This window comes from Plecotus auritus (assembly GCF_963455305.1).
Source record: "Plecotus auritus genome assembly, chromosome: 9".
Lineage (NCBI taxonomy): Eukaryota > Metazoa > Chordata > Mammalia > Chiroptera > Vespertilionidae > Plecotus > Plecotus auritus.
This window is the reverse complement of record NC_137783.1, coordinates 19,376,506-19,403,325: the sequence shown is the minus strand read 5'-3', so window position 1 is coordinate 19,403,325 and position 26,820 is coordinate 19,376,506. Positions and strand designations below refer to the sequence as shown.

Sequence of the window (26,820 nt, the reverse complement as noted above, 5' to 3'; positions counted from 1 at the left end):
TTCTAGCCCATCTTCAAGTATTCAGTTGTATTAAAGAAAAAAAACCTTACACACATAAAAAAGGCTTTTTAGACTCTTTATTTATGAGTATGTGTCAAAGTTTTATTTCAATCTTGCTGCAAGTAAAGAGACTATTAAGAGGCCAATTCAAGGATTATCTCTTGGTAGAAACATTTAGAAGAAGGAAGAGTGGTTGGAATCAGTGTTAAAATGGACATACAAAAATAATATCTGGATAAAATGCACCACACTCTGACAAATGTCGAAGTACATGGGAAACTGAAAATTGCCTAAGTGTTTTTATTAAGAATGATAATTTCCTCCCTGAAATAATGGATTATATTGAACAGAAATATCTGGGGTCCTTTTGTCTTACAGTTGGACACACTGGTGTGGCTCCTGCTCTGGGGCTGGAGGCTCAGGCATGGAGCAATTGATATGGAAATTCTGGGTTCCTGTGTGCCCACGTCTGTGCCAGGTACCAAGGTGAGGAGATAGTGGGAGGAAATTGCAGGAAGCTGAGTTGTAAGGGAATGCCAGGGAAATTTTCCTGACTAAAGGATCTCTCCAGGTAAGTGCTTCCAGAAGTCCCAAGTTCCCTCATGCTGGAGGTAAGCAAGTGGGCAGAGGAGGCATGCAGCCTCCTGGTAGAGACATTGTAGAGCTTTTAACCCAATTGCAGAATCTGACCCCTGGTAGAATGCCAGATGATTTTTGATGGTGGCGTTGACAAGACATTAAATCACACTGAATCCCATAGAGAGAACGTTATTTCCTTCTTCATTTCTTTCTTTTCCCCTTTTTTCTTTTGGAACTTGGGTTCACAGAACTGAAGTAATTACAGTCCTCAGTTCATCACATAATATAATCTTGGTTTTTGCATGGACCACTTTATTATATAGTTATTCTTATTAGTTGTTTTTAAATAATAAGTGCCCCATGAATTTATCACCCAAAACAAAATCTTGGACCTTGACAATAACCAGCAATTAACCAAATGTTCCTCCCATTCTTTGCCTACAACCTGAGGCAACTGACATCCTGAATCCCATAGTCAACATTCCTTTGCTTTGCTTTTAATATAGTTAATATAGTTTAATATAGCTGCTTCTATACATATTCCTAAAAAGTATGCAGGGTGGGCCAAAAGTAGGTTTATAGTTGGGAGTATGTGAAACACGGTTTATTCTTTTTAATTTTTTAAAATTTATTGATTTCAGAGACGAAGGGGGAGGGAGAGACAGATAGAAACATCACTGATGAGAGAGAATCATTGATCAGCTGCCTCCTGCATGCCCCCTACTGGGGATCGAGCCCACAACCTGGGCATGTGCCCTTAGCTGGAATTGAACCTGGGACCCTTTAGTCTGTAGGCCAGCGCTCTATCCACTGAGCCAAACTGGCTAGGGTACGGTTTATTCTTGTACTATTACTTATTAACTAGAGGTCCGGTGCACAAAATTTGTGCACTGGGGAGGGGGTGTCCCTCAGCCCAGCAGTGCTCTCACAGTCCGGGACACCTTGCTCCTTACTGCCTGCCTGCTTGCTGCTCCTTAGCACTGCCACAGAGGCGGGAGAGGCTCCTGCCACTGCCACTGCACTCGCCAGCCATGAGCTGGACTGCTGGCTGAGCAGTGCTCCCTCTGTGGGAGCTCACTGACCACCAGGGGGCAACTCCCCCTGGTGGTCAGTGCGCATCCTAGCAACCGGTCGTTCCGGTCATTCTGCCGTAACAGTTGCTTAGGCTGTTATTATATAGATTATTGTATTATTTTCCATAGAACAATTGTAAACCTACTTTTGCCCCACCCTATATTTTAAATTTTAACTTTTTAATTTTATTGAAAAATGATGTCAGGTATATGAAATTTTTGGAGTTACCATTTGATAGGATATTATATTGCTGAGTCATCCATACTGTTGCCTGTCACTTAAGTTCCTTTGTTTTGACTACAGTATAATATTCTATTGTGTAAGGCTACCACAGACTATTGCAAAGATGTCATTTTTTATACCAGTGTTCATAGCAGTATCATTCACAAGTGCCAAAGGTGGAAGCAACACAGGGTCTGTTGACAGATAACTGAATAAATAAAATTCCATACAATGGAATACTAATCAGCCTTTGAAAGGAAATAAATTCTGCCCAGCTGGCATGGCTTAGTGGTTGAGCATCAACCTATGAACCAAGAGATCACAGTTCAATTCCTGATCAGGGCATATGCCTGGGTTGCAGGCTCGATCCCCAGTGTGGGGCGTGCAGGAGGCAGCCAATCAAAGATTCTCTCTTATCATTGATGTTTCTATCTCTCTCTTCCTATTCCTTCCTTGTTGAAGCCAAGAAAAACATATTTAAAGAAATAAATTAAAGGAAATAAATTCTGATATGTGCGACAACATAGATGAACATTGAAGAAATTATTTGAGTTGAAATAAGCCAGGCACAAAAAGACAAATAATGTATGATTCCACTTATATGAGGTACCTAGGGTAGTCAACTTCATGAAGACAGAAAGTAGAATGTTGGCTGAATGGCTGGGGTGGGGAGGGGGGTGGGAGAGGGGGTTGATATTTAATGGGTACAGAATTTCAGTTTGAGATGAAAAGAGTTCTGGAGATGGAGGGCAGTGATGGTTGCACAACAATGTGAATGTAATGTAATGCCACTGAACTACACACTTAAAAATGGTTGAAATGGTAATATGTTTTGTATATTTTATCACAAGTTAAAAAAAAAAAGAGATTGCTTTGCCACCAATGGATATTTGGGTTGTTTGGTTCTTCCAGTTTTGTCAAAGGAAGTCTTCCTTTGGTGCTAGTGTATCTTTAACACCTCTAACATCTGTTTCTCTTCATTCCCTTTTTAACAAAGAGCAAGGAGGCCTCAGCTCAAGAGCCCTCAGCAGGGACTGGTATCTAGCTAGAATCAAATACTACTCTTTGTTTTTATTTCACTTATTTTTATAATTTCTTCTAGTTTTGGCAAGTAATAGTTGGTTTTCCAGTTTCTGTAGTACTATAAAGTTTAAAAAAATAATAAACATACTTAAGTGAAAAATAGAAAATTAATTTAAAGAAAAATATTAAGCGGTACAGGGATATGGTATGAATTGTGAAACTGGTACGTAAAAAGAGAGAAATTTTACCAAATTTCTCAGTGAGCTCCCACAGGGGGAGCACCGCTCAGCCAGCAGCCCGGCTCATGGCTGGCGAGTGCAGAGGCAGTGGCCGGAGCCTCTCCTGCCTCTGTGGCAGTGCTTAGGAGCAGTGAGCAGGCAGGCAGTAAGGAGCTTGGAAAACATGGTTTTAGAAGTTGATTCGACTCTAGTTTAACCGATGATCTCTGTGGCCCTTTGAAGGTTAATAGTCCCTGATATTCTGGATGTACAGAGAGTAGAGATCATTGGAGCTCAGCAAGTGCTAGAATGGTCAGGGAAGGTATTCGGTAAGAACTGGGATATGGTGCCCTAGCTGGTTTGGCTCAGTGGATAGAGCGTCAGCCTGCGGACTAAAGGGTCCCAGATTCGATTCCAGTCAAGGGCACATGCTCGGGTTGTGGGTGCGATCCCCAGTAGGGGACGTGCAGGAGGCAGCCAATCAATGATTCTCTCTCATCATTGATGTTTCTCTCTCTCTCCCTCCTTTTCTCTCTGAAACCAATAAAAATATATTTAAAGCATGACATGGATTTAAGTGAAGTTAAAAAGGAAATGAGAGTTATTCCAGGCAGAGAGATTAGTGTGAATGAAGGCATAAAGACTAACCAAGGTGTGTTTATGGCTACCGAGTTTGCTTGGTGGAAGCAAAGAATAATGATAGAAAATAAATTTAGATTGGGTGAAGGAGGCTAGATTATCAAAGCCTCAACAAACCAGAGAGGACTTTAGTTTGTGAGGTAATAGGGAGCCATAGAAAGTTCTTGAGCAGGTAAGTGACATGATGAAGGGATTCAGATATTGAGCAGGTACCATTTGGTTTTGGTAAAATTTCTCTCTTTGCTCAGCCTGAGACTGCTGATTAATTCGGCATGGCTCAGTGGTTGAGCTTCGACCTATGAATCAGGAAGTCAGGGTTCGATTCCCGGTCAGGGTACATGACTGGGTTGCAGGCTCGACCCCCAGTGGGGATGTGCAGGAGGCAACCAATCGATGTGTTTCTCTCATATTGATATTTCTCTGTCTTTCCCTCTCTCTTCCATTCTCTCTAAAAATCAATGGAAAAATATCCTTGGGCGAAGATTAAAAAAAAATTCATTCATTCCTGAAATATTTTTCAAAGGCCTCCCATGTACCAGACACTGACCTGTGGATTCAGCGATGCACAAAACATACTCTTCATTCTACAGAGCTTTAGTGGGTGAACCAGACATTAATGAAATAATCACATAAGTAAATGCAAATTTATAAGTGCAGTAAGTCCAACCGAGCAGGTATTCCTGACACCCTGAGTGCATATAGTAGGGGGAAGATTTGCCTGGTTTAAAAGTTGAGACAAGGCTGTTCTGAAGAAGTGACATCTGAGCTGATAGTGAAAGGATGACAAGGAGCTAAATAGCTGAAGAGAAAAGAGAAAAGCATTTCAGATACAGCAAGCAGCATGCCCGAAGCCCTGTGGCCTGCAGAGGGGGCCTGGAAATCCCCAGGAGCAGAAAAACCATGAAGGTCAGAGGTGGTTGAGCTGGGTGTTAGGGATGTAGGAAATGTGGTGAGAAAGGAGGCTAGAAGGTCAGCAGAAGCCAGACTATGCCAGAACCCAGTAGGCATTAGGAAGGTTTAGGCCTTTATTCTTGAAGAATGGGGAGCCATTGATAGGATTTTGCCATAATTATACCAGTGTTCTAAAAAAAATTTTTTTTAAATCAAACATTCTGTAATCTGTGAGGATGATGGGCTGATTGTGAGTGGCACTCCCTGAGGCAGCCCCAGAACCCCCCAGGTAGGTCCCAAGTGATTGGGAATTTTGTCTAAGGGGAGCCACAGCAGGCTGAGGGGTTTTGGGGGATTATGGTGGTGAGGCTGAGCTGGTCGCCAGCAGGCATAAAGCTGTGGCAGTGACTAAGTTTGCCCAGGAGAGGGCTCCACCTTGGGAAAATGGCTAAGTCTCCAGGACTCAGATGATGTCTGAGATCCCCTGGAGAAAAGTTGTTCAAGGGCAGGGCCTTGGGGGAACCCCTGCCATGATTGGAAGAAAGGAAGTCAGGGACAGTGGTTGGGGGCAGGCTTTATGGTAATGGGTAAGCAAAGGCTGACCGGGTTATAAGCAAGAAGGGGACCAGGAAGAGCACAGAGTCCCAGGGGCCAGGGTTTATGAGTGGGATGGAGAGGCAGCCAATATGGGCAGTCAGCAAACCTGGGGGCTCTGGAAGGCCAGGCTTGCCACCCTCAGGGGCCCAGACACTGTGTTTTGCTTTTGCTTCCTCCTAGATGCCAAAGGGGGCGGGAAGTGAGAGTTGAGGGTGGAAGCATTGACCAGGATGATAGGAGTAGAGCTGACCTGGAGGTGAGAACTCCTCACCTTTCCCCCACTTATTTCTAAACCTCTCTAGGCTATAGAAAAATAAAGAAACTGATGAAAATTGTCTCTCTATAAGGAGCCAGACTTTAGGTGGGAAGAGGGAGAAGAGCAAAACTGAACAAAAACCCCAGGATCCTTGTCAGTATTTTGTTTTTTAAATATATTTTTATAGATTTCAGAGATGAAGGGAGAGAGAGATAGAAACATCAATGATGAGAGGGAATCATGGATCAGCTGCCTCCTGCACCTCCCACACTGGGGATCGAGCCCACAACCTGGACATGTGCCCTGATCGGGAATCAAACTGCGACCTCCTGGTTCATGGGTCAATGTTCAACCACTGAGCAACACTGGCCAGGCCTTATCAGTATTTAAATAGATTGATGCTCAACCACTGAGCAACACCTTGTCAGTATTTTTAAGAAGATGGGATTAAGATAAGTGTGGGGAATATGAGGCTTATGTGCACATACATACAAACACTCAGACACTCACATGCACTCACACATACTCACCCTCACAGACACACACACAGCACTCACATATACTCACCCATGCTCAAACACATGCTTCCCCCCTTAACCCCCAACCCTCACACACACATACAGGAGAATCCCAGGCAGCTGGATCCCTCCGGACTATGTCATGAACACTCACTGCTAAAATTAGTGGTTCTGAAGTGTGTGGTGTGCGTCATTGTAAATAACAGATGTGATTCAGAGGGTTGATGTATGGGTGGGTAGGGATGAGGATATGTTAAGATGTGACATGTGTTTCTGAGAGGGTGAATGTAGTGATGTGTGCATACATTCATTTTTTCATTCAGTCCTTTAGTCATTTACTCAACAAGGTTATGGGGAGCCACCATGTTCCCCAAGCACTGTGCTTGGTTAACAGTGAACCGCACAGACAGGCTCCTACTCACAATCTAATGGGCTCCAGTAGGCCCTCAGGACACAGCTGGAAAATGCCATGATGGGGAGTGTGGCGTGCTATGGGAACCAGGAAGAGGGGCGGTAACTCAGAGAATTTCTAGAGAATGGGCTGTGTACATTAGTGGGGTGGGTGTAGATGCTGGTCTGGGGAGCGTCTCCAGGATATAAGCTATATATCAGCAGGTTGGGATGTGTTTTGGTGGGGATGTGGATTGGGAGGTTGTGGGGTGTGATATGTGCATGTGTATATGGCAATGTGTGAGCTTAGAAAGGTGTGAGGTGTATCATTATCAGAATTATCAGAGCAAACCAGCTCTTTATTACATGTATAATTTCCCTGAGTCCCTTAGGGTCCCTCTGTGCAGGGGAGCTGGAGTGGAACTAAACCAAATAGGGGATTGAGCTACTTGGAGGGGCTGTGGCAGAACTTCAAGTGCTGCTGATGGGTGGTGTTGGCAGGCAGGGAAGGGACAGGGGTGTCCACCAGTGATGAAGAGGGAATGGAGGGGAGTCATCGGGAGGGGAAGGGACATCAGTGGTCTGGGAAGGCAGGAGGGGGGGCAGTGTTGGCTGGGCTGGAGGCGAGGACCAATGCTGATGCCCACCTTCAAGGAGGAAGTCTAGGGACAAGTCCAGGGACTGGCAGTTCCCTGCAATAACCTGGGGGAAGGGAAGGGATGACAGAGGGAATGCCCAGCCCAGCCCAGTCTTGCCTGGGGTGGGAAGTTCAGGTCTGAGGGCCTGACTGCACAACCTCCCCTCTTTTACTGGCATTTCCTGCATCGAATGTCTGGGAAATGGCCTGAAGGGTTAGTGGAAGGAAGTCAGTCACCTACCGTTTTGCAGTAGGAACTTTGGCAAGTTAATTCTCAGAGTGGTGTAATAATTGGGGTAATACTATTTAGCTTGCAGGGGTATGGCAATGATCAGTAGTGATATATAAAAATTTCAGCACAAATAATGGTAGTTTTTAAATAACATTTATTTATTTATTATATTTTTATTGATTTCAGAGAAGAAGGGAAAGACAGAAACATCAATGATGAGAGAGAACCACCAATCGGCTGCCCCTCTCCCCGGGCAGTTCCCACTGGGAATGATGGTGGGGTTTTTTTTGTTTGTTTTGTTTTTGCCATTAAAGATGTTGGATTTTTCTATAGAACTGCCTCATCTACGTGCTAATCTCTCTCTCTCACTCTTTAAGGTTCAAACCCATCCCTCTCTGTACCCGCTGAGTCAGGCTGGTGGGGAAGCCTCTTCTCCCCAGCTGGGACTGCAGAAGTGCTTCTGAGTCATAGAGCCATTTCTCTGGCTGCCCCTTCAAGCATGTTTCTGTCCCCAGTTTCTTTTTCCTTCCCTCTTCTACTTAATTTTTCCCTGTTTAGCCAAGTAATGCATGCTGATTGCAAAAAGTAAGTGTAAAGAAGCAGGAGAAAGAAACATTTAATCCCACCATCACCAGCAATTATACAAATCGCTAACGTTTCTGGAGTGCTGCTATATATCAGGCATCATTTCAGTTGCTTTGGATGCTTTATTTCATTTCATTCTCATGATAACTCTGGGAAACAGGCACCAGCGTTATCCCCACTTAACCAGAAGGAGCCGAGGCACAGGAGCTATGCCCAAGATCATATCGCTAGTAAGTGGTTACAGGAAGGATGCAAACTCAGGCAGACTACATTTTCCTTCCAGGCTTTTTTAAAAAATATATTTTTTAATTGATTTCAGAGAGGAAGGGAGAGAGATATATATAAAAACATCCATGATGAGAGAAAATCATTGATTGGCTGCCTCCTGCATGCCCCCTACTGGGGATCGAGCCCCCAACCTGGGCATGTGCCCTTGACGGGAATCGAACCCGGGACCCTTCAGTTCCTAGGCTGACACTCTATCCACTAAGCCAAACCAGCTAGGGCCTCCCAGTCTTTTTTTTTTTTTTTTAAATAAATCTTTATTCAGATTATTACAATTATTTCTCCTTTTTCCCCCCATAGCTCCCCTCCACCCATTTCCCACCCCACCTTCTGCCCTTACCTCCCCCCCACTGTCCTCATCCATAGGTGTATGATTTTTGTCCATTCTCTTCATGAACCCCCCATACCCCTTTCCCCCTGAGAATTATCAGTCCACTCCCTTTCTATGCCCCTGATTCTATTATATTCACCAGATTATTCTGTTCCTCAGGTTTTTAATTCACTTGATTTTTAGGTTCGCTTGTTGATAGATATGTATTTGTTGTTCATAATTTTTCTCTTTACTTTTTTCTTCTTCCTCTTCTTTAAGAATACCTTTCAGCATTTCATATAATACTGGTTTGGTGGTGATGAACTCCTTCAGCTTTTTCTTATCTGTGAAGCTCTTTATCTGGCCTTCAATTCTGAATGATAGCTTTGCTGGGTAGAGTAATCTTGGTTGTAGGTTCTTGCTATTCATCACATTGAAAATTTCTTGCCACTCCCATCTGGCCTGCATAGTTTCTGTTGAGAAGTCAGCTGACAGTCGTATGGGTGCTCCCTTGTAGGTAATTAACTGTTTTTCTCTTGCTGCTTTTAATATTCTCTCTTTGTCTTTTGCTCTTGGCATTTTAATTATGATGTGTCTTGGTGTGGTCCTCTTTGGATTCCTTTTGTTTGGGGTTCTGTGCGCTTCCTGGACTTGTAAGTCTATTTCTTTCACCAGGTGGGGGAAGTTTTCGGTGATTATTTCTTCAAATAGGTTTTCAGTATCTTGCTCTCTCTCTTCTTCTGGCACCCCCATAATTCTGATGTTGGTACGCTTGAAGTTGTCCCAGAGTCTTCTTACATTATCTTCAACTTTTGGGATTTTTTTTTTTTGCTTTTTGCTTTTTCGGTTGAGTGTTTTTTGCTTCTTTGTATTTCAATTCTTTGACTTGATTCTTGTGTTCCTCTATTCTGTTTCTGGGTCTCTGTATAATATTTTTTATTTCAGTCAGTGTATGTTTAATTTCTAGTTGGTCCTTTTTCATATCTTCGAGGGTCTCGTTATATTTATCAGCCTTTTCTAGGATATTCTTAAAAAGTCTTATAACCGTGGTTTTGAATTCTATATCCAGTCGTTTGTTTTCCTCCATTTCTTTCGTTTGTGATCTGATTCTTTGACCCCGCATTTTCACTGATTCCCTGAGTTGGTAAGGTAGATATTTGTGCTAGGTTTCCAATATGGCCCAGTAGGTCTGCTTCCCCAGTTAACCTGAGGTGGACACTCTTGGTGCACCCCTTTGTGGACTGTGTGTACAGCCTTGTTGTAATTTAGTCTTTATTGTTGTTGGTATCACTGGGAAGAATTGACCTCCGGGCCAGTTGGCTGTAAGGATCAGCAGTGTCTATGCTGGGAGAAGTTCGGTCCTGGAGACAGCCTTATAGGATTAGACTTGCCAAATTGCACTAACCTCTGTGCTCAGCTTGGATGGGGTGGAGTCTCAGTCTTGGCTTCCTGTCAGCCTTGCCCTTGCGCGCATGTGCGCTTTCAGTCCTCCGCCTTCCCCGGCTCCCGAGTCTCTGCCCGAGAGTCCAGACTCCCCCCACAAGAGCGTGGGTCTCCAGGGGCTCGCCTGGAACTGGGGTTCACTGCAGTCAGAACTGGGGCTCAGTGCAGTCAGGATCCTCTGACTCCCTTCCACTAGGGAAAGCCTGTGGCAACCTCCGCAGCCTTTGTGCGCACTGGCCCGCGTGCGCCTTCAGACTTCTGCCTTTCCCAGCTCGAGTCTCCGCCCGAGAGTCCAGACTCCCCCCGTAAGAGCGTGGGTCCCCAGGGGTTCGTCCGGAACTGGGGTTCAGTGCAGTCAGAACTGGGGTTCAGTGCGGTCGGAGGCTTCCTTCCCCCTTCCGCCAGAGAAAGTCAGCCAGGCTCTCAGCCGCCCTTCCTCTCTGCGCGCACAAGCCCCTTTGCCGTACCTCCAATTCTCTGTGAGCTTTTCTCTTCTTCTAGTTGTAGAATTTTCACTCAGCCAGCTTTCCTGTGGTTCTGGATGGTGTCCGTTCTGTCTTTTAGTTGTAGTTTTGAAATTGTTGTGCGAGGCAGCAGTTTAGGTGTTTACCTATGCCGCCATCTTGGTTTCTCCTCGGGCCTCCCAGTCTTTTTACTATTCTGTTTTCTGAGGACTTTCCCCTGGCTTCCTATAGCCACTGCTGTCTTAGTTGAGCTAGATCTTTAGCCTTCACTTTACAAGTATTTATTATTCATATCCTCCATCCTCAGCAAAATTCTAGGCTCTGCTGGAAGGCAGGAGGCAGGTACAGAGAAGCCCTTCCAGAAGTCCTGTAGGGCAAGGACCAGAGGACAGTGATGGAGCAAAGCACAGGAAACAGCAACAGATGCCTCTAGTGTGGGCCTGGGGAGGAACCTGTCTCCCTTCGGACTCCCTCAGCCTCAGCTGAGCCTAATGCCCACTTCTCCTGATGCCCTTCATGACGCTCTGGCTCCTTCTGGGACATGCATGGCCCTGCCACCCAAAGAGCCCGATGCCTAGGATCTCACAGTCCTGGGGGCTGCCAAAGGCCACAGGCTGTCTTGCAGGGACAACCTGCCTCTCTCCCTCCATCCAGCCAACCTGCTTGCCAGCAGGTGAATCATTTATGCACGTTCCGTTATGACCCCATCCTGCTAAAAAAACAGTGGTGCCAAGTTAAGTACAAACTTCCTGGCTGGCATTCAGGGGTCCTCTTGCTGATCTAATCCCAAACTGCCTTTGCAGCCTTCTTTCTCCTGCCCACCCCTGACCCAATAATCCTCCAATTAGAAAATGCCTTCTTTTTAATAGCTCTTTCCTTCTCTACCTATCAATGCCCCACTTTTTTTCAAGTCCTATAATAAATGCCTCTTCTTATAAAACCTTTCCTCAACACCCTCTCTAAGGGCAATGACCGCCATGTGTACCTCTTCCTTCAAGTTCCATAGTACTTTTTACTCCTCTCAAGACATCAACCTTAGGCTGCCTGATAGCATAATTATTATTTTTAATTGAAGTATAACATATACAGTCAAATGCAATAATCTTAAGTGAAGCCCAGCCGGCATGGCTCAGTGGTTGAGCATCAACCTATGAACCAGGAGGTCACGGTTCGATTCCCAGTCAGAGCACATACCCGGGTTGCGGACTTGATCCCTGGTGTGGGGCGTGCAGGAGGAGGTGGCCGATGATTCTCTCATCATTGATGTTTCACTCTCTCTCTCCTTCTACCTTCCTCTCTGAAATCAATAAAAATGTATTTAAAAATAATAATCATAAGTGAATTTTAAATGAATTTTCATATGCACACCTCTAACCAGAGACAGCACATTTCTAGCACCCTGAAAGGATCCTTTGTGCACCTTTACCCAGTCAGTACCTTCTATTCTAACTGCTATCATCCTACATTAATTTTGTTATTGAACCTTATATAATAAATCATACACTATATATTCTTTTATGTCCAACTTATTTCATGCCACATATATGTGAGATTTACCTACATTCTTGCCTATTTCAGTAGTCCATTGTTTTTCTTTGCTTTATAGTATTCCATTGTGTGAATATACCAAAATTTATTTACTTGTTCTCTTGTGGATGGACATTGAGTTGTGTGGGACTATTACAAAATCAACTGCTGTGAACATTCTTGTACATGGCTTTTGCTGGACATAAGCAATCATTTTTCATGGGCATATATCCCAGAGTGGGTTTACTGAGTTGTGGGATATACATAGCTTCAGTAGGTGCGACATTAGTCCAACTTACGCTCCCAGCCGTGTATGTGAGGTCTGGTCTCTCCAGTATTGTCAGTCTTTTTAATCATAGCCATTTCAGCAGGTGTTATAGTTACTTCTCTATAGGGCAAAAGTAGGTTTGTAGTTGTTCGTATGGAAAATAATACAATAATCAATCAATAATAATACAAGAATAAACTCTGTTTTGTGTACTCATGACTGTAAACTTAATCTTGCCCCATCCTATATTTCAAAATGACAATAATTATATTTACCACCTATTGATCAGATATGGCACTAGGAACAACTCTAGAAAATAGATATTATCTCCATTTTACAAGTGAGGCTCTGAGCAATGTATAAGTTGAACAGGGTGACATGGATGATAAGTAGTAGAACCAGAATACAAATGCAGAACTGTCGACATGTCACCAAAGCCCTGTTTGCCCAAATACTTCACGTTGCCTCTCTCCTGCCACTTGGTAGAGAGCAAGACCCTTGTCTTATTCCTTCTGAGATTTCTGCAGTGCCCAAGTAAGAGCTTAATGAAAGATTGTTAAACTCAGTGAATTGATATCCATGAAGAGACTGTGCTTGGAAGCAAAGGGAAAGACTCTTCTAGTTGTTCTAAATCCCAGTGACTAACTAGATTCAGGTGGAATTTGGCAGGCTGCCCTTGGAATCCAGATCCTGATTCCAAGAAAGAGAGGAAGAAAGGAAAGAAGGAAGGAAGGGAGGGAGGGTAGAGGGAAGAAAAAAAGGAAGGAAGAGAAAGAAAGAAAAAAAAGGAAGAAGAAAATAGTGAGGAAGGGAGGAAGGATGGTCCATTACCCCTAATTAACTTGGGCCTCAGCTTCCTCATCTGTAAAATGGAGATAATAAGGTACAACAACAGAATGAGAGGCAATGCTTTGTCTTTTGTAAATTGTAATTTTTTAAAGTGACAGAAAATTTTAACCATAGCCATCCTCTATGGAGCTTTATAAAATACTAGAGGCCCAGTGCACAACATTCGTGCACTTGGTGGCGGGGGGCAGTCCCTCAGCCTGGCCTGCGCCCTCTCAAAGTCCAGGAGCCCTTGGGGGATGTCCGACTGACGGCTTAGGCCTGCTCCCCGTGAAGGGCAGGCCTAAGCCGTCAGTTGGACATCCTTAGTGCTCGCCAGCCATGAGCCCGGCTCAGGGCTTCTGGTTGAGTGGCGCTCCCCCTGTGGGAGCACACTGACCACCAGGGGGCAGCTCCTGCATTGAGCGTCTGCCCCCTGGTGGTCAGTGCATGTCATAGCAACCGGTCATTCCTCTGTTAGGTTGACTTGCATATTAGCCTTTTATTATATGGGATATGGATTCCAAGGGCCCACCCTGGAGACGCAGACTGGCTTGATCCTAGGCATGTATATTTTAAAAGAGCTTCTCAAGGTGTCTTCAAGGGTCAGCTAAGGATGAGAACTGCTAGGATAAAGATATATTATTATCATTACCATTAAAGTATTATCATCATTGTTATTTTTTGGTGGGGGGATGGGAGTTGGGAATGGGGAGATACCTTTCAGGGAAGTCTCCTGTAAAGCAAGTAGATCCACTATAAGTGCTTAAATAAGGACCACCACCAATGTCTTCATACTCTGGCCATCTCTGACCTGGAGTCTCAGAGGCAGGTTTGTAATGTGTGTGTGTGTGTGTGTGTGTGTGTGTGTGTGTGTGTGTGTGTGTGTGTTTTACAAATATGTGCCTGGAAAGGGCAATGAAAAGAAAACCAATCCTGTGGGGGTTCCATAGTGAGAGGGAAGGGATTGAGGGCAGGAAGAACCAGCAATCTAATTCTTGGGGGTTCAGGCCTATGGATTTAACAAGAAACAAGCAAAAGTGACCCCAGACTTGGTTCTTGGAGGAGCATGGCTGTTCTTGGCACTCTGACTCGGCCACAGCTGGAGTCTGAATTTACCACAGCATCAGCCCTGCCTGCCCCTGACTATTGAGCAGGAGAGGCCCTGGGATATGGCCTGAGAATCCAGCAGCCAATCCTCTTCTTCCTGTTAGCCTGCCCCTACCAGATCCTGGGCACCCCAGGATATTGTTCATCCTGAGAGATTGGAGGACAGAGCAAGGCAGAGATCACCCCACCTACCCACTCCTGCTCCACTGGACCATTTCCTGTCCAAGAGATTCTGGATCTCTGCCATTGTTTATACTCAGGAGAGGGACCCTGGGGATGCTATGGGACTAAGCTAGTGCCCTGCATGTCCTGTGGTGGGAGGGAGGAGAGGTCCTGCCAAGGTGGGAGAGAAAAGAGGAAATAAAATAGAGGGCAGGATTAATGAAGTGGCTTCAAGAGCTAATAGTGCATTTACCGACATTCTCCTCCTCTGCCTCCCATCCAGGGGAACCTGGTCACAGCCTGAGGCAGCCTGTCCAGTTCCCAGTCTGCCTCTTAGGGATCCTGGGGCTAGAGAGAGGCAGGACATCTCTCAGGTGAGGGAGTCAACCCCTCTTCTCTTACACCCCAACCTCTGGAGATGAAACCCCAGATCTCAGCCACTCCTGAGAAGTACAGGCCCTTCCCCAGAGCTACCCAAATAGGCAGTGGAAGGTGCATTATTGGATGGTGCTTTGGGGATAACCCCCAGCCCTGCCATGGGGCCACAGCCCTGGCCACCTTCCACAGTTTCTTTCAGCCTGTCCCCATCCCATTCCCTTCTTTCTCCCAGGCTTCCTCCCTAGAGGCTGACCTGGAGCTGGATTCCCAAATAAACAGTAACTAATTGGATTAGGAGCTGATAATATTGTTGACCTTTCTTAATGTCTGCTGGCTGTCTTTCCACCACACTGAGGCTTAATTGTATGGGTTTGGGGGGAGGGGAGGGGACTTCCAGGAGTGAAATGTGACCCCTGTTAACCTCAGATAAAATGGGCTCAGCGTCTTCCCAACTGCCTGTCATCCCCCATGGAGCAGGAACACACACATGCTCCCACTCTCATCAAATAATTACACAGATGATACACACATGCATAGGCATGCATGCAGAGATGCAAACACACCCAGAGGCACATATGCATCCTCACCCAAACCCACACAGGGCACACACATGACTTTGAACATAGATTGTGCATATACACAAAATCATACTAGATGCTATACATATGATAGACAAGTGTATGTATATACACAAAGATACACACTTCCAAAATGCAAGTACAGAGATACATGTAGGCAAATATAATTATGCCTGATGCAAATGCATAGTAGATACGTTCATGAATATATACTGGTACATACATGTAAATAAACACTAACATGCACACATATGCTCATGTACACAATGCTTAAATAAACGAGCATGCACAATACATGACACATAGGCAAACACACATATACATACTATATACATACCTTTGCACACTCATGAACATGAGAGCCCCTGTCCCTCTCCACACAGGCAGTCTGTACCCCCAATCCCCTCTTTTTCACAATCTCTGCTGCTCCTACTTTCTATTTGTTCCTGGGTTCCCTGGCTGTGTTTCTGTGGTCCTGAGTTTTGAGAGTGTCTGGAAGCTCTGGCCTGGACTTTCTGAGTGTCTCCATCTCTCAGTATCTCTGGGGCCCTGACTTTACGTGGAGCTTTCTAATCCTGGGATGCTGAAGTTGAAAGGGCCTGGTTGGTAGCGTGGTGGGGAGGGCATGAAAAGAGAAGAGATTAGAAGGGAAGAGTAGGAGAGGGAGGGTCAAAGATGATTGAAGGGTTGGGGGAGAGGACCGGGAAAGAAGGGAGCGGCAGGAGAAGGGGAGGTGGGGCGGGGGCGGGGTGCCTGCCTGCGCACAGCAGATGTTGCTGCTCCTCGCATGGAGCTGTTAATGTAAGTGGAGTTCTGCAATGGTAATTAGGAGGGCCCTCATTACCCTGGCGGAGCCGGCTGAGAGCCGATAAAGCCGAGGGGGAGAGGGGCTGACATCAGGGTAATGGGGGAGCAGGGCCATTGAGGAGCTGGAGCCGAGCCGGGACGGCTCCGCGCGCAGCTGGAGCCCGGCAAGAGGGCCAGGGAGAGGGGGGCGCGGCCACAGCCCGCGGCCCAGAGAGGAGCCGGGAGCCGGGGTGAGAATGGTGAGCGGCGCTGACTGCTCGGGGCCTTCGTACCGCGGGCCAGAGGTCCAGGGAGAGCGAAGTGTGAAAGCTGATTGTCTACAAGGGGAGGCTTTCAGGCTGGTGTGCCCGCCTCCCGCGCAGCCGTGGGTGGGGACATCCACCAAGGTCTCTGCGCCTAATTCAGAGACCTCTGGTGGCCTGACAGAGGTGGGGCCGGAGGCTGCGGATATGGAAAGAACACCGTTCTCCTCTAGTGTCCCGTTCCCTTCGTGCCTGGGCATCTAGGACGCTCACCCAGAGTGATCAAGACCATGGACGGTAGAATTGCATAGCCAGGGCAAAAGTTAATGTCCGGATGGAAAGCTCCAGAATGCCAGGTCACAGACTCTGGAGGAGACCAACGTTCATGGATGGAAGTATAAGCCCTAACCCTTGCCTCCTTGGGTTGACAGTCTGGTTCCCCTTCCTCTCCTCACAGGTCCTCTTTCCCTGTCTGACAGTCTCATATTTTCCCTTGCACCCCATCCCTCACCCCCAACCTCAGGGAGGGTCCCAGGCACTGAGAAGGCTGGAAGCTGAGTCCTGAGCAGCTCTCAGCACCTTGCTTCCCTTCAGGGCTTTGCAGGAAGGGGAAGGGAGACAGGGAGGACAAGGACCGTGGGAGACACCTGCAGCAGGGCTCTCTGGCCAGGAAGCCAGGAGCCCCTCCCAGACCTCCAGAATGGGGATCCAGGGTGGGGAGCCCAATTTGCTATTTACCTTCCTCACTCCTGGGTATTTAAGACTGAAGAGTGAGCAAGCCCAGTCTTCTCAGCCAACCGAAAGCCATCTCTATAAAACAGACCTAGTACCGTTCTCCTGCTCCTCCTGCTCGCCCTGCCCCGGGCCGGAGGCCCCTGGGAAGACTTCCATGGGGCAAGGAATCTGCCACCAGGACAGGAAGAAAGGAATTTTTGGGGTCTCTGCAACTTCATCTCCTCCATCAGAGAGCCCACCACCCCTTTTAAAATTTCCTCTACACAGACCCTCACCTGCAGCTGTTTTATGAAACCCAAGGTCATTGACTCCTACCACTCTGGTTTGCAAACTTCTCAAGGACCATGTAACCCCTCCAGTACGGAAAGGTGGAATAGAGAGGGGTTTCTTCTCCTCCAGGCTTTGAGGAAGGGAAAGGAGAGACCTGCTGCTGCTGACCCCGGAGGAACCACATCCCCCGGATGACTAAGGGGATGTGATGTCTTTGAATAGACCTGGGCTGAGGGGTAATCCAGGGCTTGGGGACAGTCCCAGATGCCCCTCCCCTCTTCAGCTGCTCAGCAGATCAGGGGTTAATGGAGAGGCTGTAAGGCTGGAGCAGGCGGTGGCTCCTGCCTCCCCGCCCCCCCCCCCCTCAACCCCCAGAGTTGCTGACTCTTCCTTTTTGTTCGGGCTGACAGCGAGCACCTGGTGTGCTCGTGCAACAATATTGTTCCTGCTTCCCTCCCCCCAGGCCGCAGGCTCCCCTTTCTTTCCCCCTCCTCACTGGCCAGCAGCCTTCCGCTCTGCCTCCTCTTCCCCTAGACCCCTCCTGCCTCCTGTGGCCTCCTAGACAACCCCCCCCCCACCCCCCACTCAACCACAAGCACGGACCCTGCGGTGTCAATAAACACAACATATGCTGCCATTAATGTGAAAATCGTGCCCTCTACTCCATTCATCCCCTCAGCCTACATGCCTGCTGGGGGTGGGGGTGGAGGGATGGGGAAAGAAAGGTCAAGTGGGAAACATTACCCTCTTTTTTGATCTGCTCAGCCCCCACCCCCACCTCCAGCCTTGGGAGAGGGAATTGGAGGAGCTTGCGTGGGATAAGGGTGGGGGTGTTCTGAGACCTGTGTTCTCTGACATGCCCATTGAGCCTCCCCAGAGGGACTTAGGTGAGCACCCTCATCCAGCCCATATGCCTCTTCAGCTCCAGGGGGGATCAGAGTGAAGTCCTGTTGGCCCTCCCACAGACAGCCATGTTGCTGACATGTTTCTCCTGGGGACAGAGGTGGCCTTAGGGGCCCATTCTCTTACAAGTCCAGCTATCATCTCAGCTCCTGGGGACTATCTATCTGTCTGTCCACCCAGATTATAAAAGACAAACCAGAAGGGTTCTCCAAGTAAGGATGGGCTCCAGAAAGCCCTTATGAAAGGAGCCAAATACCTCTGATGGCTAAGGGAGTGGCCTGGCCTCAGTCTCCTCAACTAAATCACCAGTTCCAAGACAGTGGGGAATAATAAAGATAAAAATAATATAATAACAACAGCTAACATGTATTGAGGGCTTATTTATGTACCGGGCATTGTGCTAAGCACTTTACAGGCTTTATCTAATTTGCTCCCCATAAGGCCCCTATGGGGAAGTTACAACTGATATCCCCATTTTACAGCTGAGGAAAACATACTTAATAAGGATAGCTAGCATGTACTGAAGTGCTTGCTGAACGCCAGGCCCTGTGCTGAGTTCTCTGCATACAATGTCAGTGACCCTGAGATTAGTACCACTATTAGTGCCATTTTACAGTTGAGGATACAGGCTCAGAGAGGTTCAGTAACTTGCCCAAAGTCACACAGCCAGTAAACAGAACTTAGCAAGAAATTCGTTTTTGTTTCTGACAGCAAAGCTTGTGATCTTAACCTCTATACTTTCCTGCCTTTTTCTCTATTTTTCTCCATCTCCAGTAGCCCCACAGCCACCCCTTCCTCCACCAAGCTGACCCTGTGAGGTTGGACACATGTAGGGCAATGTGAGACAGAGTTGACATTTGTTCTTTGCCCGCTCACTTGTTCCACTGCCACTCCTTGCTGCTGGCTGAGCTGTCCCTGCCCAGCCTATATGCACAATGTCCCCCTACCCCCATGCCCAGCCCCATTTTGAGGATTCATTGTGGACAGCAAAGTGCCCCTTTAGGCTCCCAGAGCACAAAGACATTGTGCTTGGCTCTGCAGCTTCTCACTTCTGAGACTCCAGTTGCTTTATTGATATTAACTTAACACACGCCCCCACTTCCCCACCCGCCCCAGCCCAGTCTGCCTGGGCACCACCCTGACCTCTCTTTTCCTCTTTCATTATCCGCTCCAGGCACCAGGGAGCCAGCACCAAAATTAAAACAATAACTAAGCCCGAAGTGGACCCAGCAGCCCCCACTCCCACCCCAAGGGAAGAAAAAAATACCGCAAAAACACCTGGAGAGGAGAATAATCAATGGAAGGGGAGGGGTGACCCATTCTCATGCCAGCACCCCCTCAAACACCCCCTCACCCCACCTTAACCCTTTAGTAGCAGGACTCCCCTACCCCATCCCTCATGCTTCATTCTATAAAGAAGCAGCAGCTTCTGGCAGCTGCTCAACCATTTGGTGCTTTGGGATTAGAGTAAGCCAATGCGGGAAGGTGGGGTCCCCAGAAGTCCACAGCCAAGGGCTAAGACCCTAGAGGACAACAGTGCTATCACAGCAGGAAGTTCCTCCCTGAGCAAATTCCTGAAGAACTGGTTGATCACTTACTTAGTGCTAAACACTTTATAAAGTGCACTACCTTATTTGATTCTCACAACAACCCCACAAGGTAGATATTATTATTGTCCCCTTTTTCAGATGAGGAAACTGAGGCTGAACAAGTTAAATGACTTGCTCAAGTTCATATCAGCTAATAAGTGGCAAAATCAAGCTTCAAACTCCAAGTCAGGATTCTGTTTTCATAGCCTACAACTTAAGCATCTTGCACGGATCTCTCCGAAGTGTTACTGGAATCTGGTTAAACAACTAGACCCAGTTCAGGGATCTTTTGACCCAAATGGCCCAGGCTACAGAAAGGGCCAGCTGTGTCCTCTCAACTCACCTCCCAACTGCCTTCAAGGAAGAGAGATCACCAGATAGGACGCAGTTTTAGTCCTGCTGAGGCCAGCAGAGGGGGCTGCTGTAGCTGAGGTCAGGTGGTGGGAGAGGGAAGTTAGGTGGGCCTGCCCCAGAAAAGCAAAGATGCTGATTACCCTGTGGTGTTCATGCAGCCCCCCAGATGTCTGTGGGCTAGCAGTCCCCGCAGGGGGTGCCCTCCCACAGAGAGGGGGCCAGATTTGCACCACTGAACTGTCCTAAGTAGGCTGGGCTCTGCACTCTCCCCACTCTCCCTTTCTGCCCTGTGCCTCCTCAGCCCCATCTAAAAAAAAAAAAAAAGTGTATCTCAGCTACTGCCTTGGCCCACACCAGGATTCCCACATCCTCCAGCAAGCCCCATCACTACCCCACTCCACTCCACTCTCTAGCCTCTCTAATCACCCATTAGCTTGTCCTTTTTCACTTGAATTCTGCTGACACGAGATTGGGACTTTTCCAAGGCACTGTACTAGAGAACTGAAGGAAAGACTAGGAAAGCCAACACTTACCCCTTGTTGTTGTTCTTGTGTCCAGGCACTATTCTAAGGGCTTAGCCTAAAATTTGCACAACAATCCTAAGAAGTAGGTACCCTAATCTACAGATGGAGGAAAAACTCACCAGCTGATAAATGGCCCAGCTGGGATTTGAATCCAGGCACTCTGCCCTTATGCAACACTACTTTTTACAAGGAAAAAGAAAGAAAGGAAGAAAGAATTTAAAGTCTTCAAATTTTTTATTTCGAATTAGACTGTCAGCTCCCTAAGTGCCTATCCTTTCATTCCCATAGGGCAGTGGTCGGCAAACCACGGCTCTCGAGCCACATGCGGCTCTTTGGCCCCTTGAGTGTTCTAACGCCACTTCTTCAAAATAGACTCGCCCAGGCCAAAAACTGACTTCTGCGCATGGGCCACGAAGTTTCAATCACACTGTACGTGCGCGCCCGCACGTGGTATTTTGTGGAAGAGCCACACTCAAAGGGCCAAAGAGCCGCATGTGGCTCGCGAGCCATGGTTTGCCGACCACTGCCATAGGTAGGGTAAGGCAGAGTGAGACATCCATAAACGTACACCAAAGGAATTCTAAGACATCTAAAAGCCACAGAGGATTACCTGTCACATCCCATAGGCATAGACAACATGATGCTTCCCCTTGCCTCAACCTGGCTTGGGTGCTAGAACTAGCTACATTGATTCCTGGCCAGAGGTAGGCTCATCTGATAGGAGAGCCAGACCTAATGAAACCCTCGGGCTTTTCCAGAACCCTTCCCATCTTCTCATTGGTTTCCCTTGACCCTGTAGGTACTGACTCAGTCTTGGCTTCTCAGCTGGTCATTTATAGCCCCCCGCTCCCCCATTCCTACTTCTAGCTCCCTCCAAAGACTAGTTAACCTTTATGAGGGCCCCTCATGGCTCTGCCCTTAAAGGTCCCGGCTACCCCAGCCCAATTCTTTCTCTGCTCTGCCTATTATCCTGGAGCATATTTGTGGTTATGGCTGGCCCTGACTTTCAAAACCTCAGCTCCCTCACTCCACAGCTTGGTTTCAAGTTGTGCTCAGGACAGATGCCCTGGCCCCAGGAGCCCTTTTGGCTGCACACCTGCCCCCTGCTCACAGCTGACCAAAGACTTTCCTTTGCCATCCCCTCAATACAAGCCCTCTATTGCTCTGTTCCTGACACAAGAGTTTCCTCCAAATCCCCATACTGCCTCCCGTGACCCACTTAGAATCCTAACTCTCCAGACTTAAAATAGAAAACACTCAACACAAGCTTTTACACTTCCTGCTACCAGCTGAATAAAGGTTGCATCTTTAGCAAAAACAAAATAGCCACCTACTACTAATAATATTTGCCCACCAATTTAGAGTGAGGGCTGGCCATTCATTTGCTCAGCTCTCCCAAAGCCACTTCCTACCTGTCCCCAGGCTGTATAAGTACATGTGGGTCTCCCAGAGGTATGGGACATGTGTGAGCAGTGTGCTATGGAGGGTGTGTATTGTGTATTTTCCCCTCATTGGGAAAAACTCCAAAGTGACACCTTGCCTTGGGCTCTTTTGTAATCTGGGGCATTGATCAGGGCCCATTGGTAGCTGATTGTTTTCACACGTGACTCAGTCACATTCCTCTAATCTCCATCCTTCTGCTCAGTTTGCATGACAAGAAGCGGCCTCAGTGGGGAGAGGTCGCTCACCTCTGACCAGGATATAATTGGAAAAAGAAGGTCATTGCTAGCTTTGCTTCTGGGGCGGATCAGCTTCGTTCCATTTGTGTCAGGAGCTCTCGGCCAGCACACACTCTCAATGACATGGAGACAATGGCTGTGCCCCACAATGGGGCCCACAGAGATGTGCTCGACAGGACACAGACACACCACGGGACCCACACTTGCTCTCATCAGGACAGGCATGTACAACAACACATACACAATAGGTGCTTTCAATAAATGCTGATAACACCAATGTCACTCAGGACAATGCACGTGGCAGCTACACACAGAGGACACACAAAGAGATGCATAAAACAATGCTTACCCAACGATACAGGTATCCAATGGCATACACACAGAATGACACTCACACAGACGTATCCATGAGGGCTAATAGCCCAGGCTGAGCTACCAAACCCAAAATGAAAAAAAAAAAAAAAGTGCAATAGTAATTCCTTTCTTCAGGCATGCCCCTGTGGGAATATATCAGAACTACCTGGGGAGCTTTGACAAAATGCATGTTTCCAGGAGCTCCCCTCACACACCTTACAAACGAGTGCTTGTGGGTAGACCTGTGGATGTGGAAAAGCTCCCCAAAGAAATTCTGACATGTCCCCAGGTTGAGAACCATTGCACTGACATCACCAGGCTCCCCTCTACTGGGTGGCAGAATTTGCCAGCAGGGGTGTTGGCTGTGTTTTATTTTCTCACTCAGCTTGGGGAGGGACAGGCAGGAGCTGAAAAAAAGGATGTCTGGCCCTGGCTGGTGTGGCTCAGTTGGTTAGAGTGTCATCCCTGCACCAAAGGGCCAAGGGTTTGGTTCCCAGTCAGGGCACATACCCAGGTTGGGGGTTCGATCCAGGTCAGCACTGATGTAGGAGGCAAAGGATCGACCCACCCATCCATCCATGTTTTTCTCTCTCTCTCCCTCTCGCTTCCTCTCTTTCTCTAAAATACTAGTATAAAATAAAATCAATTAAGAACATATCCTCAATTGAGGATTAAAAAGAAAAAGAAAAGGTTCTGTCTGTAGCCAGATTAGGGGTCAGGCAATGGCCTGGAACCGCAAGAGTTAAAACTGGGCACTGATTCCCCCCTGAGACTTTGGCTGGCTTGGTTAGTTTCCACACAGCACACACAAGAAGGACCTTTCTAGTGGGGACTGTCCCGGAGAATTGCTTGCACTCCACCGCCAGGATACACAGGCCCAAATCCCACACCATCTCTGAAGCCGCGCCTGCCGCTGCTTAGGTATCTTTGGGGTGTCATTGGCCAGCCCCAGGTCTGGAAATCCAGCCCCTAGGGCATTCTCCGCTTCAAGGTCCCAGGATGTCATGCTCAACACTATGAAAGCCAGAGGTTCCTTCTATCCGGAGCGCGGGGAGAGGGCGAATCGCCCCACCCCCACCCCCGCCACGCCGGGAGATCTCTGGGAGAGGGCAGAGGGAACTGCGCGGGGACCAGGTGTCCGAGGCAGCTGGTCACTTGAGCCTCAGCTTGGAGGCGCGGGGATCCGCGGGGACATCACGGGGTCGCGCCGCCCCCTGGCGGCTCAATAGCAGAGTTGAGGCCAGAGGGGCGGGCGGCTGCGGGGTCTGGTTGCTCTGGGACAGGCTCCTCCTTCCCAGCGTTGGGGTGAGGCTGGGGTGGAGGATGTTGAATCGACGCCCCCTCGAACACTGTCCCGTCCCTTCCTTTCCGCTCTCCCTCTCTTTCTTTCTCCGTTTTTCTTTTCTTCCTTTCCCATCTCTCCCACTCTTCCTGCCCTTCCCCCACCCTCTGTCCTCACTCCCTCTCCGACTCCCCTCCCTTTCTCTCGTCCTTCGCCCACCCCCTCCCCGCCCCCGCGGGGCAGCGCCTCGGCGAGCCGGCTTGGCAGTTAGCCCATTAGATCTCGTACTATTGATCCGCTTCTGAGTCGAAGCTGACAGCCCCCCATTCCCCGTCTCCCACGTCCCCATTCCCGGCGCCCCCCCTTCCATCTTCAGGCAGTCCCGGTCCGAGCCTTCCCCGCACCCCCCTCCCCCCAGACGGGCCACGCCGAAGTCTAGCCCTCACGAAGGACAAGAACAAATGTAATTAAAGCGACCGGCGAGGGGGGTGCGCCCCTGCCAGCACCTGCGAGAGCTGGGGTCCCAGCGGCCGCCTCTCTGCCCGCCGCCTCCCCCCCACCCCGCCCCCGCGCTCCCCGCCCCCCGGAGCGGGAGCATTTGGGTTGAGCTGCGCCTGTCCTATAAATCCACATATAATTCTCGCCTTTCCTGTTCAGCTAAGGAAAATAAACGTGTAAGGCTGTTTCTGGGAGCCCAGCTCAGGGACCGCTCTAAATTCTCCTCTTATTGAGTCCAGGCTGGAAATCATTCAGCTCGGCGGCGCGCCCCCGCCCCTAGTCCGCGCCCGCCGCGCGCTCGCACGCGCGCGCGCGGGAGGCAGGAGCCGGGTATATAAATATCTCCAGCTCTCCCCATAGCCGGGCAGATTTATTCCGCTGCCAAGCCTGCAGAAAATTGACTTGTTCATGGAGGCGGCTATTGACACATCACCGGGGGGAGGGTTAGGGGAGAAAGCAGTGGAGCCGGCGCCCCTCCATTATACGTTAATGTAATCAGCAGTGTGCGAAATGACTGCGCGGAAAATAGCATCACTGACATTTATATTAGAGGATATTGATGGCAGGAGCTGTGACCGCATCACTCTGCCTCCCGTTTCCACGGATTGACACAGGAGCCTCTTGTTGGCTCCATCCAGGCTTGCCTCCCCTCCCCCTTCCCCCCTCCCGTCCTCTCTCCACCCACTCTCTGTCTCTCCAGCTCTCCCCCTCTCCTGGCCTTACCCACACCCTCCCAACTCACTCTTCCACTCATTTTTCAAATAATTCTTGAGCACCTACTGGGTGCCACGTGCAGGGATCTCTCCCTCATGCCTCTCTCTCTCTCTCTCTCTCTCTCTCTCTCTCTCTCTCTCTCTCTCTCGGTTTCTCTCCTTCTCCCCACCGCGCCCTTGCCCTCTCTTCCTCCTCCCAGCTCTGCCTGCCCCCTCCCCCTTATCTTGGCTCGGTGGCTGGACCGCTGCTGTCACAGCAGATAGATAATTGAAAAATGGGCCTCACCTTTGCAGCCAGCAGGAGTGGTTCAGGCAGTTACCACCGGGGTTACCTACTCCATCTCAGGCCCAGGCTCCAAAAGAGATTCTGAGGAAATTGGATTTTACATGGATGTTTTATTCGGGCAGAGGCTTTAGTGTATATAAATACAAGTGAGGAGGCCTTGCCTGCAAGGTTGAGCGAGAGGCGAGACAATCCCGCCTGGGGTCTGGAGGCTCAGGGATGGCAGGCAGGCCATGTGCTCAGCTCTGGGCCCCAGACCTGGACATCAGTGCATTTCCCCCTTATCATCTGGCGTTTAAGGAGGTTAATGCCTTTGAACAGCTCCTTAAAAGCTGCCTTGGGAATAAAAAAAAAAAGGTGAGTGATTGTTGGGAATCATTGGCAGGACTGTATAATGAGAAAAGAAGGAAAGGCACTGGAGAAGTTTGAAGACTGATTCTTTCAATAACTATTTATTGAACCCTTAACTTGTGTGGCCTTGTGTTGGGGGCAGAGGAGTAAGTTAGTTATGGCTGCTGCTTTTAAGGACAGTTTGGAGAATGAGCTTGGATGAAGCAGCAGAAGGGTGGATGAGGGCCCTACTAATCCTTCAGTCCCACCTTCTTGGACCTGGTTCCCAGAGCATCTAAGGAACATGTAGACAATCATGGCCACTGAATTTATAGGCAAATTTACATCCACAATGTTTGCAAGGAATTCTGGCGAGAGTCTCTGGAGGTCTAGGATGATGGATCATTGAGGAACAAGATGAGGCCTTTCAGAGAGATCAGGTTCAAGGTTGTAAAGGACCCAAGTCAGGAACCCTTTGGAGGCCTAAATTTGAAGGCACAAGGGCAAGTAAGGGGCATCAGAAGACCAGGGAGATGAGATGTAGGTGTGGGAAGGAGGCAGTAGGTGCTTGGGTGCTAGGATAAAGAACTCTCCAGTCTGAATGCCCCCAACCTCATAGGAAGACTGCTATTTCAGTCATGAGCAGGGTCTGTCTGATCTCTAATTAGAATCTATGTGGCTGACAACTGCAGCCAAATCATTTTTATTTCTTGGAAGGAGAGCCCTCATAAGCCACCCCATGGCCGAAGGACTGGAATTAAGGTGTGTGTAACCAGGCTTAGACTGTTCATTGAAGGGGTAGGGGCTCCTTCTGGGTTCAGAGCAGAGACAACAGCTGCCTTACCCCAGCCACATCACTGAAAACTGGACCAGTCCTCCCTCAGATTCCAAAGACCCCTTCCCTTGTCCTCTGCCACATTGTTATGCTGTTACATCATCAGCCTGTGAGTGCAGGACAGGTGCTGGAAAGATCATAGCCATCTCCCTCATCCCAGGCACTCCCAGATAGCATCTGGGAGCTCCAATCCAGCTGCAAGGTGAGGGTA

General features: G+C 48.4%; 1 protein-coding gene across 1 annotated transcript in view; it reads left to right on the top strand.

Annotated features, from left to right (window-relative positions):
* The first annotated feature begins 404 nt into the window (after window positions 1-404).
* Window positions 405-26,820, top strand: part of BTRC (beta-transducin repeat containing E3 ubiquitin protein ligase) — a 249,341-nt gene continuing 222,925 nt past the window's right edge. The window contains exon 1 of the mRNA XM_080642266.1: window positions 405-486. Within this exon, the coding sequence (XP_080498392.1) occupies window positions 439-486 (48 nt within the window). The 5' untranslated portion in view covers window positions 405-438. The remainder of the gene's footprint in view (window positions 487-26,820) is intronic.